General features: G+C 35.2%; 1 protein-coding gene across 4 annotated transcripts in view; it reads right to left on the bottom strand.

Annotated features, from left to right (window-relative positions):
- The window catches only part of CLCN3 (chloride voltage-gated channel 3), a 76322-nt gene that overhangs the window by 12616 nt on the left and 50928 nt on the right, over nt 1-12778 (bottom strand). For all 4 annotated transcript variants that reach the window (XM_028521883.2, XM_028521880.2, XM_028521881.2 and 1 more), the window contains 6 exons: nt 12236-12423; nt 11329-11451; nt 9979-10185; nt 7058-7138; nt 5611-6156; nt 2839-3025 (listed from right to left, as the gene is read on the bottom strand). In XM_028521883.2, coding sequence (XP_028377684.1) covers nt 2839-3025; nt 5611-6156; nt 7058-7138; nt 9979-10185; nt 11329-11451; nt 12236-12423 — 1332 coding nt within the window. The remainder of the gene's footprint in view (nt 1-2838; nt 3026-5610; nt 6157-7057; nt 7139-9978; nt 10186-11328; nt 11452-12235; nt 12424-12778) is intronic.

Genomic DNA, 12778 nt, shown 5'->3' with positions numbered 1-12778 from the left:
GGACAATCATCACTATTTAATAAGATCTAGAATACCAATCATCTTTGTTTATAACATAGAAGACTTGAATTAACATTTCAAACACAGAAGACTTGAAATAACATTTCAAAACCTTTTTGCTTCATATAAAAAAGAATACCTATCCAACCAAAACAAGTATGTCATTTTGGTTCACTGCTACAGCAAAGATGTAATTTCTCCCTTGTAAAAGATTATTATTGATTCTCAAGGAATCTGGTGAAGCACATCAGAGATATCTTCTTCACCACTAATTTATACATTAAATTCATATGTGGGTAGAATATTAATTTGATTCATTTCTTCCCCTAAATCTTTCCAAAATGAGTAAAACATTCTGATGCTTTGTGATTCGTGGTAGCAGTATAAATTCCCTCCCTCAGAAAACCCATGCATTCCTTCACCCAAATCACCAGTGTGAGCCACCTTCTCTATGCGGATGACTCCCCGGCACCTGTCTACTGCCGCACGTGTGCCCTGTCTCCAGCTCGGCAGGCCTTATCTTGTGCTCGTCTCATTTATCGGTGAAAACACTGTCACAGAAAGCACTATACACTTAAAACTAAACTCCTCTTCTTCTCAAAGAGTCCCCCCGTTCCAACTCCCCTGACTCCAACAGCGGTGTGACATTCGTCCTGACAACCTAGGTAATTGTTCTTGGTTCATCCCTTTACTTTATCCCAACATCTACACTCTCACCTAGTCCTCTATGATTTGCTCTGCAAAATACCTACGGGCACGTTTCTCAACATTCTCCCTGTTACCAACCTAGTCCGAACCCTCAAGACTTTGTTCCTTAATTTTAATACTCTTTTGTGTTTACCTCCTTAACTGCAGGCCTGTTAGCTTCAATCCTCTTTCTAAGCCATGGTCCAGGTTAATTTTTCCTAAGTAATACTTTCCTCATGTTGCTTATTTGTGGAAAAAACCTACCAGGGTTCACCAGTTCATACTATATTAGGCTTAAACTCTCCCTTTTTGTTTTTTAACCTAAAAATAGAAGGGAGAAAGGACCTATCGTATACTACATATCTACACTATGCTAGACATGCCCTGGTCAATTTACAAAGGCATCTTTAAAAATTATTTTTAACTAAGCAATTATTTTACCTGACACTATCCTAAGAGCTTTACATACATTTTTATCTCATATAATCCTTAAAACAACTGTAGGAGATAAGTAATTATTATTTCCATTTTAAAGATTAAAAAAAAAAAAGAAGTAAAGGAACTTTCCCAAAGTCATCAAGCTACATGTGGCAAAGCCACAGCTCTATTACTGATCTGACCAATTCCAAATACGAATTCATCCTAACATAAATCGTGCTCCATAGTCTGCTCCTTCCCACCAATCCAACTCTCTCCCCCAAAACACTCAAAATGCACTCTCTTACTTCAATATTGTCAGTTCCTTCAGAGCCCCAAGATTACTAAATCTATTCCTATTCTGATTTCTTTGTCTTCACATTATTATAGTCTTCAACAAAGTCCTCTCCCTTAAATTCTATTAATCTTATAAAATAAAGCTCATGCTCTACCCTACCTGAATTACTTCAGTTCTTTTTTCCTCTCGATTCCTACAGTTTTCATAGACTCTTTCAGTACTGTATGTAATCATCTATTGCTCACTATTATTTTCTCAGTGTGGGTCCTGTCTCCCCAACTTGACTGCAGCTGAGGTTGGTCCATGTTTTATACTTCTTTTTCTATCACTCACTGCACCTAGCACAGCCCTAAACAGAAAGTGGATACTTAATAAATACTCACTACTTTAGTGAAAAATGATTCTGTCCTTCACTTTCATTTGATATTACATTTCTGAAGATCAATAATTACTTTATACACTTTTAATCAATAATAACTTTAACACTTTTGATGCATGAACAAAAGTAAGTCAAATACTAACTATCATTAAATATGTAACCGAAGTTCAGCTGGCATGTTAAATATAAAATAACTACTTTTTATGACCAAAAGGACAATAAATAGACTTTAAGCATTTTTTAAATCTTCACCCAAGGATATGTTGATTGATTTTACAGTTAGAGGAAGGGGTACAGAAGGAAGAAGGAGATGGAGGTAGGTGAGGTGGGGAAGTGGAGGGAGGGGGAGGGAAAAAAAAAAAGAGAGAGAGAGAGAGAGAGAAACATCAACATGAGGGGCAAACATCGACTGGTTGTATCTGTACACATTCTGACAAGGATCAAACCTTCAAACTTTCAGCATACTGGACGACGCCCCAACCAACTTAGCTACCCAGCCAGGGCTAGGCTCATAAGTATCGAATGCAAATAGTTTGCTTTTCTTTATTAATAGTTACCTTTCGCATTTTGCTATAAATACACCTTAAATGGAAGAAGGGTGGTAAAGAAATCTTTTACTGAGGCTAAAAATAAATCACTGCAGAGCCCAAAGTAAAGCTATTCTGCAGCTCTGCTCGCATGCTAATCTCAGGAACCATGCTCTGGCTGGTATAGGTACATCAAGATCCCTGACAATGAAAAAAACAAAAACATCCTTGGACAGGATTCAAATTAAGCCTATGCTGTACTGAGATGTTTTCTGTTATAGAGCATTATGTGGTATTATAAAAATGCTGTTATTAAATTTCTGTATTAAATTTTCAGAGACAGGTAAATAAAACCCAGTGCTATATAACACCATATAATAGTAGTACTGTTTAATTTGTTAAAACATTCTCTTCCTTTGTCCTGTACCCCTCCTTCTCCTCACCCCAACCCAGTTAAGCACGGGCAGAGTCTTACTCTGTTTCCTCTCAGATTCACAAGCACCCAGCACAGAGAGGCACAGTGGCATTACCTAAGCACGCAGCAGCACCAACCATGGCGTAAAGGCCAGGAGTAATGCAATCAGCCCCGACCTCACACCACTCCTTGAAGATAAACCAATCGTGGTGGTAATAGGCAAGCTGCTCCACGGCAATCCCCACAATCCTTCCCGCAATGGCTCCAATGGCCATGCTGGGGATGAACAAGCCTGACGGAACCTGTAACAAAACGGAGTGCTTAATCAGGCACAGGTCCTCTACTTGCTTGCTTGAAACCTATGTTCTGTGGATTGCTCTCTCACACTTGATTCTTTTCACATTTATATAGCAAAATCCTAGTATAAACTAAAACTTTTAGCAAAATCTTATTATATAGTATTTTGACAATTCTATCAATTACAAATTTACAAATCACATTCTCTACACCAAAGAGAAAGTACCCAAGGGTCAATTCCCCTTTATCTCAGGGGTTCCTTAATGCCAGTCCCTAACTAAATTTTCATTAATCCATGTAAAATGTGAGACAAAAAAAAAACAACAAAAACAAAAAAACCCCCAGCAATATGAAGCATTTTTCATAACTCTAAATCAACTCAGTCTGAAATACTACCCCCTACTCCAAGATTATGTCCTTCCTATATATGTTTCTATCAAATGATGGAAATATTAGATGCTATTCCTGTTAAGTATCTCAATGTAAAGTGGCCAATGTCATCAGGTCCCCCAATGTTTTTTAGTGAGTATAAACAGGTATATATATTTAATTAAAAAACAATTCCCTCCTCTTAATTAATTTGTTCATATTCACACATAAGTCATATATGTATGAATTAAAAGGAGAAAAAAGTTATCTGCCAAATTTAATAAGGATAATGGGAATAGCAAACACTGTGTAAGCAAGACCATTTAAAGACCATTAAAAGACTAAAAGACTAACAGCTACAAACTGTTCTGCATCTGAAATAAGATGAGCACGGAGTGGTGGCATGGTAGAGAGTGCATCGGGACCATGAAATGGACACCCAGCTAGGAGGGATCAAATATGTTTTATACTCTCCTGCCAGGCAGAATCCCTCAGCCACAGTGGAGGATCATAACAAGGAGAGGCCTGCCAACTGCCTCTGGTTTCCTGTGGCTCAACTAAGGGTGAGAAAGTTGGGATTTACAGAAAATCAACTTACTGTAGAAATAGGAGTCTTAACAACTCCTTTAATTTGATTCACTAAAGAGTGAAATTTCAAGGTATTTTTTATTATTTAACTCATACTTAATTAATATAATGTGGACTACATACAGAGGACAATAGAAAAGAGACAGTATTTCAAAAATACCACTTCGATTTCATTAAAATTCAGCTGGTATTCCATATTACGTAAGGCTGTGAAAGCACACTACCACTGGAGAACATGAACTATGGGTACAATGATTTAAAGAACAAGGATTAGTAGACATCTGATTCCCCATATGCGTTACTGACAGTCACACAACAGAATTATATTTACTGGTAAATCACTAATTAACAAATGCTATTCTCACTTTTGTAAGTTCAAAAGAAGCTATGTCCCAGGGCATAAGGTCTCAAGTCCTTGACGGAAAAAGGCAAGGTGTTCATGGGCCTAGTAATTTACCTCTTGAGCCTACAACACCCTTTCAAGGTAACGCCCTGTACAGATATGGTGAGGCAGAAAACTGGCTTCCCAAAGATATGGCTGTCCTGATTCTGGGGAATTCATTATGCTATGTGGCAAGGAGCAATTAAGGTTGCAGAAAGACTTAAGACTGTTAGCTGACCTTCGAACAGGAGATTATCCTGGATTACTTTGGGTCCAAAGTAACAAGAGTAATAATGAAGGTGTTTTAAATGTGAAGAAGGATTTAGAAGAGTGAGTTTCAGAATGGTGAGATAAAAGAAAGACTGCAGCACCACTGCTGGTTCTGAGGATGGAAGAAGAGCTAAGTATGTCAGCAGGCAGCCTCTAGAAAGCTGGAAAAGCAAAGACTCTCCCCTAGAACCTCCGTAAATCCCTGTGAACACCTTGATGTCAGTGAGCCCAATTTGGGTTTCTGACCTCCAGAACTGTAATAAATTTGGGTGACTTTTAAATCAGATAAGTTTGTGCTAATTTATCACAGCAGCAATAATCACAAATTGCCTGACACTCCATCCACTAAATGGAAGAGTGTGTTTCCCTCCCCCTGAACCTGGGGGAAGGGGGCTCTGTGACTGTCTAGACAAACAGAACACAATAGAAGGCATGCTGCTTGACTTCTTTGGCTAGGTTAGAAAACGATCCTCTTGGTACGCTTGCTTTGGAACACTGAGCTACCATGTAAGAAATCTAACTACCTAGAGACTGCCATGCTGGAAAAACCAGAGACAGAGAGAGAGAGAGAGAGAGATGTTCCAGGAGCCCAGATGTTCCAGCCCCAGTTGTTCTGTGTCTTCTCAGCCCAGGTGCCAGACAAGTGAATGTCTGAGACAAGCAGCCCCAGCCATGTCTGATCACAACTGTGTGAGAGACCAAACCATGCCCAGTTACGTCCTTCCCAAATCCCTGATGAATAAAGAGCAAAATAAGCTATCTTAAGATGCTAGTTTTGGGGGTAATTTGTTACAGATTAATAGATACTATGGCTCAACCTTATCTCCTCATGAATTCTTTTATTCATTTCTTAAAATTAAACCCAAAAGATAAGAACTTTTTCAGGCAACAGTTATGAAATGACCACGCTCATCTCTTATTCCATACACAAGTTTTGTTCATGCCCAGATTACCTAAACATCACCCCACATTGGCACTTACCTTAATACCAAAAGTGAATACTGTCATTATGATTTTAAATATGAGGGCTAAGCATAACTGCCATATAGCTGAATATACTCCGAGGCCTGCTGGACGATCAGGAATATCATCAACAATTTTACTGGCATTCATGTCATTTTTGTAGTCACAGAGAGAAGAGGATTCCAGGGGCCCACAGTCTGTAAAAAGCTCTCTAATCAGTTCACTGGTGTTGAGCCTCGTATATGGATTAGGAAAGGCTATCACAGCAGTAATGGCTGCAACAATAATGACTTCAAGAACAGGATACTTTCCAAATTTGGTGGATTTGCGTCGACGACACCAGGCAATATTTGCCCTAATGAAAAAGGCTCCCCAAAGCCCTCCAAATACCCCGAGGAGAATAAAAGGAAACAGTTCAAAAAGGTACCATGGTGTATGATACTCCACATAAAAAAGAACCAGACGGCTATTTCCAAATGGATTAATGGATCGCAAAACAAATGCAGCAACTAAAGCAGCAAAAAATGATCTCCATAAAGTTTTAAGAGGAAAATAATAGCTAACCTGAAAAAAGAAAGGAAGAAAAATTAATGATATAATTTTATAAAATGATTCTGATATGCTACAACTTAAGTGGTAAATATCATAGCTCTAAATTTTGCTACAGCTAGAATTTACATAGAATGGATTTTACTGTGGTAAGAAAAATATTGATTTTTAATTAACTTTGACTCATCTCATTATACATTCACAATATCAACTAGTCATAAATGTCTAATAATTAATTATAATACTGTTTTATTTTTAAAAGGAATTTCACGTCCAATCATAGCAGTTAACAGTAAAATGTACTGCCACTAACTCATGTTACCTCATAAAGAAGTATTTAATTTACTTCTTCTATAGTAAATTAAAAAAGAACACAAACAACTACAAAAGTGAATTTGAAAACATTCCTAGTCATATTTTTGTGTAAATGTGTAAAAAGTCTTAAGCACCAAAGAGAAAACAAAAACAAAACATTCCACTAAAGTGACTAAAACTTTCTTAAACATCAATAACTGCAACAGAAATAATCACACAAGAAAACCTTGCAAAGACTATTTAGTAATTGATTAAAAATTTTAAAATAAAAAGGCTGCATTCTGGCTGATAGGGATAGATTGTTTTAAATATTTCCTACTAAGTCACATTCATATCTGCTTAATGTCAACAAAGTTAATATTTAAACCATAATTAATGTTTTATATATAAGTAATATTTTTAAAGAGTTTTTCAAGGTAAGGAACATATATAGTATGCTACTTGTTATGTACTAGTGGAAAATAATTCTATAAAAATAAATTTTTAAAATTAAAAATAAAGACTATCTATTACACAAGATATAAAACTGAAAAGTGTGCCAAAATATATGTGTGATGGTACTTATACATAATTTTAATGTTGCTATCTCTGTTTTACATACCTCTTCCAGGCTAAAAAGAACTCCTCCAATTGGTGCACCAAAAGCTACAGAAACACCTGCAGCTGAGGCAGCTGACAGCACCTTAGAAAAAATAATGTGGCTTATTTCATGTTTTTATAATTCAAATATATGCCAAACAAAAATTCTTCATGTTACTCGAATTTTTGAAACAACTATTTGAAATTTAACTCACATCTCTCCCCTCCCCAAGCAAATGCAGATATTTTTTATAAAAAGATTTTTTAACTTTTCTGCTTTAATTGAAAGGTTATTCATATATTTAATATTCCGCCAAAAAAACTTGTGTGAGATATACTAACGTAACTGGGACATAAAGAAGAGGAAATAAATACAATCAACTTACAAGATGTTTGTGAAGACCAATGGAGAGAGTGGTAACTGGTTTGAGGGGAAGAGTTGCTTACTTATTTTTAAATAGGATATAATTTCTTCCAATTTTAGAGCTACATCATCATCAATAATTACTCTATTCTGAACCCTAGTAAAATATCCAGGGAACTAAAAGCCTACTGAGTTTCCTTGTATTTTCAGTACCCTAAGTCCTCTGAAAACACTGCTACTGCCAACAAGGAGAGCCGTACTCTGCAAGCACAAACAACGGCTACCCTTCTGACACAGTCTCACCAACCAGAACCAATAAAATAAAACAAACTCTCTCGTTGCTCTTCTCTCCAACATCCTGGTCTGTCACTTGGCACTGCCCAATCCTACCACTGTGCAGCCAATTACACATATTAATTCATTGGGCATTTATTTATAATTACTTTTCTAAGAGTCTTTATTCTTTTCACTACTCCAATAAATATTTGAGGCTACCAAAGCATTTCCTCAAATGGTCAATTTTTAAATTTCTGAAAAAAATTAGAAACCATCAAAATTAAATTGTAAATTATTAAAAGCACAAACTACATAGACAGGCTACTGTTTGGTAAATTAAAAATAAACAAATATTTGTTTTAATTAAATTGTATCGGGCTTTAGGAATGTAGACTCTGCATATGTTGAGGAAGTAGTGACAGAAAATTTAACTTTTTTCCTCAACAAATGCAACTGCAGACAACTCAATTAACTGCATTCTCTAACTCTACATTTAATAAAATACAATTTTACAATCAAGTTAACATCCATGAGCCTATAACTCACATTTTAATCTCTTTAATAAGTAATCTAAGAATCATTTAATTAAAAAATGTCAAGGGAGTATAGAAAAAAGACAAACTATGAGGTTTTAATGCATTCATGAACAAGTAAACTCTCGACATTTATGTACTAAGGTGACAGAATAAAATTAATGTCATAAACATTACTAATCATCACAGTGAGTACATTAAAATTTAGGTGAATTTAATTTCTGGAACATTTTATAATAAATTACATTTTGCACTTAAAATGAATAAATAAAAATAAAAATCTTACCTACAAAATGTCAAGGTATAACAGCAAGTAAAGGAACTGGACTTGGAGAAACCAAGACAGTTCCGTCTAGCCACTGACTCAATGCACTACAGCCTAGCTCAGGGTTGTTGTGGACAAACAACATGCCCACACAGTCCCAGGAGGAGGAGGAGGAGAGTAGTTCAGAGTATAGACTTCAAAGTGATTGGAAAAGAACTGACACTCTGCTTTGTAATCTTGGACAAGTGAGACAAGATTTAGCTTAGTTCCCTATCTATAAATGAGAACAATAATGCCAAGTTAATAAGATTATTGTGGAATTAAATTTTAAAATGCAAGTAGAGGATGTGCCACAGAATCACATGCACAGTAATTAATCAATAATGTTAATTATCTTTGTTGTACAGGATAGTATTGAAAGCACAATTACCACTCAGTGATGGAACAATGATGCTCTAAAATGTCCCACTTTTAGACTACTGCTAATAATGCAAGGAAAATGTTTTAGTACTAACATTAAAATGAACTAGAATTATTTCAATTGAGGAATTAAACTAGTTTCACAAAAAATACTCCACTTTTTTCACTGCAGCATAAAAAAACAGCAGGATGAAACATTCTCCTGTGGTAGGGCCAGAGACCCCCTGGGTTCTCAATGTTTGATGATATGTAAAAATATTGTACCTTAAAAACCTAAGAGCTCTGTACTATCTAGGGCTGCAGATTAGACTGGGAAAACAAAAGGGACTGGACTTCCAAAGTCTAGAACTAACACAGATGATTTCAGGAACCCACTTTCCTTCTAGAAAAGTATCCAGAGCCATCTAGAAAACATCATGGAAACTCTAAAATACATAAAGTTTAAAGATCTCCTAGACGATCTCAGGCTGTCCTAAAAAAAATGGTAAAAGAAACTGCCCTGAACAGCTGAATAAAGAGGAATCCTGTATCTCCTTTAATGTAAATCTCTGATTTAAACTTCAGGGGGTCTTAGAGGCCCTCAGAACTTCCCCATGGTGCCAAATAGCTCTCTGCAGATGGCACACAACTCCCACTGGCATTAGACCCTTCCTCCAGGGGAAAACAGAGCTATTAAGATTTCCCAACTCTGGAGAAAGACTGATGGTGAGAAGTAAGAGTATAAATAATATTGTACTTGAGAAACACTTCAGAGGAAGGGAGGTGTAATGCAAAGCAAAAACAAATGGAAAGACCTTTGTAAAATTCAACTGAAATTTGGACACCAAGTAGTCCATCACCAGGTAGAAATTGTATATTTCTCTAAAATATACAATTAACTGAGCAGCACTGGGGATGGATTCTACAAAGACCTTAGCGATTAGTCACAAAAAGGAAAAGCATAAACAATTTTCACATTAAATTTTCCATCTGAATACAAAATTTACCCAAAAAGTAAAGTATGATCTTTATACTACAAAATTCTTCACTGAAATAAGTCTATATGACAGATATTATATGTCAAATCACCTACAAAAGAGACTTACCTCCCTTTTTTTAGCTTCATTTGTGCTATACTTTGGAAAGAGGTAGGAAAAGATATTTCCACAGCAACAGGCAACATGTACCAGGGGACCTTCTTTTCCTAAACTCAAACCTGATGCCACAGCGAGTACTAATGTAATGGTTTTAATCATTAAAGTCCATTTTCCCAAGTAACCTCTGATGATGAATCCACTCAAAATAGTTTTAATCTGGAAAAGAAAAATCAAGGAATCTTAATCTCCTTAAAAAAAACCCCACAAGAACTTAACTAAAGTTGTTCTCTTGTTTTACTCAGAAAACTACCTTGCAAATTTTGGTGGATTATAAATAATTCACAATTATTTTTTCAAAGGTTTTAATTAATATGCTACATATAATAACTTCATATCATATTCTAACACTCTTCCCAAGCAAGGACAGAAGACAGCCTTATCTCACAAACATAACTAAAATAACAGGCCACGTTAAAAGAAGCACAGACCTTTCAAGGACTGCAATTACATAACCAGACTAAGGTGAAACTGAGTATTTGTTATAGGAATATAATACAGTTACATTTCAGACTTTCTGTGTCAGAAACATATATGTCTTCTCATAATTCTGTCATTCTGGGTAACTTTTACCTACATGTCAAGAAGGATGAGTGACAACTGCTAAATACTGCATGACACTGCTACTTACTGAAGACATTTTTTAATAGACTTTAAAAGGTCCTACTATTTAGTTTTTATAAGAAATGCATGAGAAAAAGCTGACAAACTATTTAAAACAGAAAAAAAGGGGAAAGAATGAGTCAACATCATGTTCAATCCTTATGGTCAGTCTCCTTTACTGTTGATAAACAATAAAACCCAATGTTTGTGCCATTGACTCCCCATGATCAAATGTTCATTTTACAGTATAAAATAGTTATAAATATTATCTTCTAAATTCAAAAGTTAACTATATAATTAAAATATGGTTATATACAGAGAAGGAATGTATTCAAACAGGTTCATAAGCAAAACATCAACTGACCCATCAAATAATTTTAGGCCACAAGATATTTTTAGGGTTCTTGGGGTTTAAATATTTTTTAGCCAAGACTAAAAAAAATTTCATTATTTGTTTAGCCAAGTAATAAATTAGTGGTGAGAAAAAAATCAACCTCCACAGTAAATGATGAAATGACTATAGAGAGGAATTTCTTTCAATGATGCTTACAATTAGCTTACACTTTTTTAACTTTTCTTTTTCATATCACAAACAAACCATTTCCCCAGAAAAACAACTACTTTTTCCCCTAAAGGAAAAAAGATAAGCATCGTAACAATTACTGAATGTTTAATGATACTAAATACTGCATGGCTTACCTCTGGGATTCCAGAGCCACAAGCATATGGAGCAAATACCTTTACCAGGGAAACTGCAAGAAAGGCAAAACTCAAGGCCCAGAAGATGTACATTATGTAGTTCATGATGTAAGAACCAGGACCCTAAAAAGCAAATAGTTCAATAGTATGAATTTAATTTACAGTGCACCTCAAATGCAAGCTCTTGCCTCATTAAGAAACTTGAGTAAAACTTGTAAAGGCTCCTGGTTTATTTCCACAATAATAAAAGGTTTATATAAACAAAACATTTAAGTAGAATCCAAACACATATTTGTATACATCCCAAGGAGCCTTAATCTATAATATTTAATGTTTTTCCCCGATACCTAAAATCCTGTCCAAAATCTCAGCTATACTTCAATCTCTAAAATTCAGCTATAACAAAATTTTAAAAACATATCCATATATGATCATGTAACATTATATAATATTCTAACTCCTAAAATGTTCATTACAGAGCATCAAATATAGTAAAATAACAATTTCAATACTGCAATGCCATGAAGAAAAATCTATGGATTTCTCCATAGTACCTCCAGTTAGAAGGCTTATTTAACTAAATTTTTTGATAATTCATATGTCCCAAATAATCATGATATAATATGTTAAGCAGTTTTAACAATCTGACTTGATAACAACTTTTTGTGGTTACACAAATCTTGCTGCACTTCTTTTCTACAACAGGAAATATATTTCACGTCATAGTCTGGGAGACTCATGTGTGACTGCATAACTAATAAAAGTTTTTTGAAACAATACTTATATTTTACTTGCTACAAAGTATTCTCATTTTCCATTCTACCCTATTATATTTCTTTCTTTTTTTTCTTTAATACAGGTTACAATCATCAATTATTACCTCATCATGAGAAAAAGCACAACTCACCTCTGCTTGACCAATGATTAATTCTGCCCACGTTTTCCACTGTGGACATTTATCCCTCTCCTCAAATGTTGTCTCACTAGATCCCCAGCAGCACTGCTCATGGTTGTACCACAACGCATTAAGGCAAATGCCCTCCTTTAGGTCGGTCATCCAATCAGCAGCAATGTCTATTAATCCAGCCAATGCCCCTACAAAAGCGTGTTGGAGATGGTAAAAAATTAAGTCATTTTGGGAGAATTAAGACCTATCAAGTCAAAAGGGCCAAGGAAAATAGGGGACTCCTTACAAATAGTCACATAGGATATACCATGTGAACTTAAGATTTTCAAATCTTAGTTATCAGTTTTTATTACCTTTTTAAAAACTGTAAATACCTATTCTTTAAAACTACTACACTGTTCAAATTAATTGTAATTTTAAACAGAGATGTTTAAAAGATACTAAAACATCCTCAAAAGACAGCTACCTGGCAAGAGGTTCACAAATCTGGTTACTGAAGTCAGTTTTTACTAGTATGTTTCAATCCAAAACTTAATTAATAGA

The sequence above is a fragment of the Phyllostomus discolor genome, chromosome 8, assembly GCF_004126475.2.
Source record: "Phyllostomus discolor isolate MPI-MPIP mPhyDis1 chromosome 8, mPhyDis1.pri.v3, whole genome shotgun sequence".
In the NCBI taxonomy this organism is placed as follows: Eukaryota; Metazoa; Chordata; class Mammalia; order Chiroptera; family Phyllostomidae; genus Phyllostomus; species Phyllostomus discolor.
The sequence above is the reverse complement of the archived record's forward strand: the minus strand, read 5'-3'. Positions and strand labels throughout refer to the sequence as shown.